Raw genomic sequence first — 7,057 nt, 5'->3', positions numbered from 1 at the left:
AAGGCATGCTGTAACGGCATGAACCACCTAACTATATAAGTGAGCGCAGTACTAAGCCTGTCGGCTTAGTATCCTAGTCTTTTGCTCCTGACGCAGCGGTTATCTCTCTGGAATGCGCCCGAGATGAGTGGCCGTGACACATGCTCACCACCTTTACAGCCGCGTAAAACGGCCTTATCGAAGTGCAGTGCCTGTAGAAATGAAGGGCATAGAAGAAATGCATGTCCAAATAGACCTAGATAGCTTAGTTTTAATTAATTGCCGTTTTGGTTGATATAAATACATTAAAATACTACTAGATATGGGGGGTGGAGTGGCGGCTTGGTGGTGCTGACGGCTCGGTCGTGGATTACGTTACAATGGCAAAACCTAATATATTAATCTTTGTGTAGATGTGCATCATGTGCTTAATAGAATTGAAATATACTAAGATAGGTACTAGAAGGAAGTATTTAAGTTTTTAGAAGATATTATAAGTTTCTTCTAGTAGCGTAAAAATTTTATAACGATTTTCTTTTTAATAGCCCTCTTCATGAAATTAGTATAAGAGGTTATCTTATACTAATTCTTAACGAATAATTGATAGAAACCTAAGGCTATGGGATTGCTTAGCCCGCCGGCAGTAGGCTGAAAAGCTGCCCGAGCGCTGCGAGGGGCCAGCGGCTTGTAAATAATATAAGTATAGTCATGCCCTTCAGGCTAATAAATTTATTAATAATATTTTAAATATTAAAGTGATAGGAGCCTTAGTAAGATTTCTAAAAGGTCTAATGTGATGGTCTCTGGCAATAGCAATTTATTGGTAGACTATCTGACAAAATACTAACATGAGAAGAGAAAGGAAGAGGGCAGAGCCTGCTGCCAATGAGCTATCTAGTGTGTGTAAGGGGGCTTGTGCCCTCAGGCCAAAGTAATCAAACACGCCATACAACTAGCAGGCGTCCGTGCTCCGTGATATCTAATTTATCTTTTAGTTAAGATACTATTAATATACTTCCTTCCCATCTGACCTGTGACAGAGCAAATCCCATGTATATAGACCCCATCGGACACAAATCCCACCCCTTGGGGGTGGGTAGAGCATGCATAGTCTTAGACTGGAAAATGCTCTATAAAATGGAAGACATCATCATTATATTAATATACTTCTAAAGTATACTGTATTGCATTTTATTTCTCTAAGAGATTATTAAAAAAAATTAATAAAGTGGCTGGATATTTTTAATTAATCTTTATAACTTTTGTGAAAAAAAAAAGATTATTTTCACTTCTTTCATTGGTTTTTTATCTTTAAGAATTAGAAAACTTAAATTAATCATAGATTTCTTCTAGCCATATTCTGAGATTTAAACCAGTGTACGATTTTAAAGTTACTCAAATATCTTGGTTGTTATTGAAAGTATATGCATTAGAGAATGAGAAAAATGACTTAAAGTTCTTGCTAATATTAGATAGCTGAATCTACTATTTTTTTTTTTTTTAAAAAAAAAAAAAAAAACAAATTCTATTTCAAAGAGTGATTATTATTATTCTTTAGTCAGTTTATTGTCACTGGATTCCCTAGAGATAGTAATAAGAGATTTAAATTTATAAACTTACTATAGGTTACTCCTTAAAGATTGCATACTCTAAAGATATAATACAGAGTTCTTTGCTAAGTCTATTTTAATAAAGAGTAATCAGAATTGTAAGACTGTAGATTAAAAAAGTGAAATAATAGTTAACTGTATCTGATATTTTATCTGACCAGATTTAAGTTTATATATATTCTACTCTAATGGGATAAAAGTTCAAATAGTTCTTGATTCCTTATAAAAGCCATGAAATTTAAGTAATGGTGTATATTCACTGTCTAAAGAAGCTAGATATTTTTTTAAAAATATATTTTTTTAAACTTATTTTTTGCTGTAGCATTAAGTAGTGAAAGATAGATGGCATATACAGCCAATCAAGTATAGAGGAGTAGTAACTGCCTTCATCAGACAAGATATCAGACATCAAAGTGCTTCAGAGTAATCTGATGTTTGATACTTTGATGCCCATCAGCCAATCTGCAATCATAAGCAATAGGCTGATGTGGGGCATCTAATGACCAAAGTATTAGACGGTTGCGGGTTGACTGCCCCTAGTATAGCAAGTGTCACGGGCTCGGAAACTAGCAGATAAAACGAATAATATTCATATATAGACTAGGTAGCCTAGCGACGAGAATATCGAATCTGGGGAAGAAGAATAAAAGGAAATCTATCTAGACGATGAACGGTCTTTATAGACATTTGTGTGGTGCGGCTTAAGCCCTTGTTTGCCCATATTGCTTGTATGGCATCGTTTGATATGTTGGCGCTGTTTGTCTGGCGTTGAGCCGTTGAGCCGTCACGGTAAGAACCAAGTAATGAGTAGGGAGGAGGGAGTGCCAGGTTATAATCAAGGGTGGTATAATTATATACAAAGACCAGATGAAGCCCAGCAGTACAAGGATATAGGAACGAGAGTCAGGCGACTCCTACTATAAAGTATTTCCAGGGCCCCAGGCCCTAATCTGTACTGCAAGGTTTCACACTCAACCAGGTCCAATAATCCAATTTTTAATATTTTTTTCAATATTCACTATCAAACAGCTCCAGTTTTATTGCAGAGCAAAGCTCCGCAGTCTACTGTGGCTTCCAAAATATCAAAGCCCAACACTGATTGGGCCCTGCATTTGTTGCAACATGGCTTGAGTTGAGAATTAAGATACAGTTACCATTTAATACCATCTGTGCATTTTTACTCGTATAAGAAGACTTTTCACAAACTATTCTCTGTCACGGAGCTCAGCTAAGATAATGGAACTTCCTTCTCATGGGTTCTACCTAGGTAGCTATCGACGAGAATAATCAACATGAGGAAAGAAGAAGAGGAAGGATGTGCCATCAGCGTTGACGAGACTTATATCCCTTGCTTCCAGCACGTGAGAGGTATACACGTGACCAGACCGTCACACTCTGCAATCCCCTCTGTTCATTCCCATTGCACAAACAGTCTTCGGAGCGGCGACGTATGCCTTTGGCGGTGGTTAACTAAATTGTACCACCACTCGGGCACTATAGTAAATTGCACAGATCGGTGTAAGGAATAGCAAAACCAGCAAATAAATTCCTCGGCTCAATTTGATCTTCTGGAGAATCCAGCAAGTCTGCGACAGATTGGACCGCAACCTATGTGTTGTACGTCTTACAGATGAAACTAATATATATGCCTCTGTACCTAAGATAACGCTGTAGTGCCCTGATCCTTGGCTCCTTGTGCCTGTACTCTGTAGCAAGCAAGCATACGTCATTGTAGAGGATGGGTCCAATCAGAAGAATGGAGTAAACGGAATGTTGATCATATGACCGGCACCTTTTAACGTGTACGGCTGTACGCCGTAGTCTATGTATGCATGGAGTACTCTGTAGTTTATCACATTGAGAGTTGTTTTCATGACTGTGAAGGGTGGTATAAATCTGTGTTGGTACACATAACGTACACCGATCTCCCAAAAAAGGAAAGCAGGAGAAAAAAGAAAAAAAAGAGGGTTGTAAAGCAAATCATCTCATCACTGACAAGAATATTATTACACACCAGGTACACAGCCAGTCCAATTGAAAATAGCAAGGATAGAACCAAGCATCAGGTGGGCTGATTAGTGGTTGACAAGCAAAGACAGGCCCCATCATCCAATGCGATGAGCCCATCACAGGCCAATATGTCTTACACTGATCGCGACGTTTCTCGCCGGAACGAGGACCTTTCAAAGAGCCATGACACAGCGTCGAATGGCTCGATGACGGTTTCCAGCGAAGATGAGATCGACCCTGAAGAGCATAGAAGGTCCGATACAGCTCCAATGAACCTGCCTGGTGATATCCTGCCAAGAGATAGGCAACAGAAGACGCCTACATATGATTATGCATATGAGAAATCAATGAGCCAAGCTGAAGCGAAGCTTTTCTATCATCATCACCAGTTGGCATCACGAGGTGGTGACCCCGAAGACTTGCAGACTCCAGCGAGCCCTAGTCACCACAGCGGCAATATTGAAGCAAAGGACCAAAAAATGCCGATTATGGAGAGCAAAGATCAAATGTCTGCAGGTGCCGTAAGTGACTTCCTCGAACCGCAGTCTGTCCGGCCCTTGCAAGCTCTAGCGCCTACCGGCCAACAGACTTCTCCAGCGCCCAAGTCTGAAGGAAACCTCAATGCTGCCGAGCAATTGTCTAAAATTCATGCATCGCACTCTGGTATTAATTCCGAACAAAAGCCCTATCATTCATCAGCGGGTGGCATTCAAACACCCAATCCATGGCTGGGACCCTCTCAAGATACAATGAATCTCAGGTCTGATAGTGACGCGGTCGCAACTGAGTTAAATGCCATATACAGCAAAATACGAGGGTTGCTTGATCGCAGGTCACATTATATCCGACTTTCGGTACAAGGGGACGGTGATAACCCGAAAGACCATACTAGTTGGGGGGTTTATCCGCCACCCCCAGAGCCAGCCTGGGATGGTGAAAAGGACACAGGGAACCCCGGGGATCCTTGCCATGGGAGTCAGAAACGAAGGAAGATGGGCCAGGACATTGGAGAAGACTTTGACATGGCAGAACTTATGCCGCTCCCTGGGGAATCAGACGAAGTTTTCGGGTTTGATCAGAACAGTGTGTACCAGGTCTACGAAACGGCTGAGGCAGCGGATTTGCGTGAGCCTATCGTGCAAATACCTTCATTGCGTGACTTTTACATGGATCTTGAGGCTGTGATCGACGTATCTTCGGATGGGCCTGCCAAAAGCTTTGCTTTCAAACGCCTTTCTTATCTTGAAGGGAAGTTTCAGCTCTACGCATTGCTGAATGAATATCAAGAAATGGCCGATAGCAAGAAAGTACCTCATCGCGACTTTTATAATGTTCGAAAAGTTGATACACATGTTCACCATTCAGCTTGCATGAACCAAAAACATCTTCTTCGATTCATCAAAAGCAAAATGAAGAAGTCACCAGACGAAGTCGTTCTTTTCAGAGATGGGAAACATCTAACATTGAGAGAAGTATTTGAGAGTATCAAACTGACTGCCTATGACCTGAGTATAGATACGCTTGACATGCATGTGAGTTCGATCTAATTAACGTGGCTCGGGAATTGAGTTGCTAAAGACCTTTTTAGGCGCACACTGATTCTTTTCACCGATTTGATAAATTCAATCTCAAGTATAACCCTGTGGGAGAGTCGCGACTACGTGAGATTTTTTTGAAGACAGACAACTACATCAAAGGCCGTTACCTGGCGGAGATAACCAAAGAAGTCATATCCGACTTGGAATCTAGCAAGTATCAAATGGTGGAATGGCGTATTTCGATTTACGGAAGATCAGTACAGGAATGGGACAAGCTTGCTGCCTGGGTAATAGATAACAAGCTATTCTCGCCGAATGTCCGCTGGCTTATCCAGGTCCCTCGTCTTTACGATGTGTACAAAGCGAGTGGTATGATGGAGAATTTCGAACAAGTCATAACGAATGTCTTTCGGCCATTGTTCGAGGTAACAAAAGACCCTCGCAGCCACCCCAAACTGCATGTTTTTCTTCAACGTGTTGTTGGATTTGACAGCGTCGACGACGAAAGCAAAGCGGAGCGTCGTTTCTACCGGAAATACCCGGTGCCAAGGGACTGGGATACAAAACAGAACCCGCCGTATAGCTATTGGATCTACTTCATGTTCGCCAATATCGCGTCTCTCAATATCTGGCGTAAAAGACGCGGGTTCAATACCTTCGTCCTCCGGCCGCATTGTGGGGAGGCTGGAGACCCTGATCATCTTGCAGTGGGATTTCTTTGCTGCCACAGTATCAGCCATGGGATATTACTGCGAAAGGTTCCATTACTACAATACCTGTTCTACCTTGATCAGATCGGTATTGCTATGTCGCCGCTCAGTAACAATGCGCTGTTCCTTACCTATGACAAGAATCCATGTGCCAGTTTCTTCAGACGAGGTTTGAATATATCTTTGTCTACCGACGATCCATTGCAATTTGCCTTCACCAAAGAACCATTGATTGAAGAATACTCGGTTGCTGCACAGATATACAAGTTCAGTGCAGTAGACATGTGTGAGCTTGCTAAACATTCAGTTGAGCAGAGTGGGTTCGAGCTGTCTTTGAAAGAAAGGTGGCTAGGCGACAATTGTTGTTTGCCGGGCGTTGCTGGAAACAATGTCGCCAAAAGCAATGTCCCTGATATACGCGAAGCATACAGACATGACACTTTACTTGCAGAGCTGATGCTGTAAGGTCCTACCAATCTAGGCCATCTGCCTATTCAGAACAAAGTGAGCTGATAAATTGGTCACAAGGATTGCAAGATACTCTGCATCTGCAGTCGCCAGCAGCATAACAGACTCGGCAAATCGCAACCTTCCCGTGAACCTGTCACAGACTACATATTCATCTCCATTGATCCCCAATATGCCAAACTTTCACGGTACGTTGCACCTATTCCACCCTTCTGCGAGGCAAATGAATGACATCTATAGCTTCTTCCCAAGTAGCCGCTGCTGAGGGCCTAGCCTGTTCATCAGGCCCCGGTACTGGATCGATTCCGAACAACCCTCAATATCTATCTCAAACTGGGGTTCAGAGTCCGGTTACTACAGCGAACCTTCTCGGCCAGGACCCACAAACTTCCCAGTCGTCAGGCCATTTTCTTAGTGAATCTCCTATGTTAGCCAGTGGTACTGGTTCTGCAGGGCCAGCATCCACTGGAACCGACAACTTGCCAGAGCAAAAGATCTTCCCCGGTGTTGTGCACGAACGAGCCCAAAGGAGCAGCAAGTTCAATCGTCCAGCAGCAGAAGATGGTAAAGGCCAATAGCAGCTAGCAACTTAGAACAGTTCTTTCAGCCTTCAATAATAATATCAATTCATATTATTGACATAAAAGGACAAGAGAAGGTGAGGCGTATGCAGAATAGTCAAACTTGAACGGCACAGCATCTCAAGAAATGTGATCATATTAGCAGGGGAATCGTACATGTG

General features: G+C 42.3%; 2 protein-coding genes across 2 annotated transcripts; both read left to right on the top strand.

Annotated features, from left to right (window-relative positions):
* Positions 1–2,831: 2,831 nt before the first annotated feature.
* On the top strand, positions 2,832–3,195 carry ASPGLDRAFT_43115 (uncharacterized protein). The gene has a single exon (XM_022545746.1). The coding sequence runs from the start codon at positions 2,882–2,884 to the stop codon at positions 3,116–3,118; it is 237 nt and encodes a 78-aa protein (XP_022404705.1). The 5' UTR covers positions 2,832–2,881; the 3' UTR covers positions 3,119–3,195.
* Positions 3,196–3,536: 341 nt separating this feature from the next.
* Positions 3,537–7,052, top strand: ASPGLDRAFT_43114 (AMP deaminase). The gene is made up of 4 exons (XM_022545745.1): positions 3,537–5,131; positions 5,188–6,308; positions 6,376–6,503; positions 6,556–7,052. Exons 1-4 carry the CDS (start codon positions 3,728–3,730, stop codon positions 6,891–6,893), a joined length of 2,991 nt encoding a protein of 996 aa, XP_022404704.1. The 5' UTR covers positions 3,537–3,727; the 3' UTR covers positions 6,894–7,052.
* The last annotated feature ends 5 nt before the right edge of the window (positions 7,053–7,057 follow it).

The sequence above is a fragment of the Aspergillus glaucus genome (assembly GCF_001890805.1).
Source record: "Aspergillus glaucus CBS 516.65 unplaced genomic scaffold ASPGLscaffold_3, whole genome shotgun sequence".
Taxonomy (NCBI): Eukaryota; Fungi; Ascomycota; class Eurotiomycetes; order Eurotiales; family Aspergillaceae; genus Aspergillus; species Aspergillus glaucus.
Note: the sequence above shows the minus strand (reverse complement) of the source record. Positions and strands in the feature narration are given on the sequence as shown.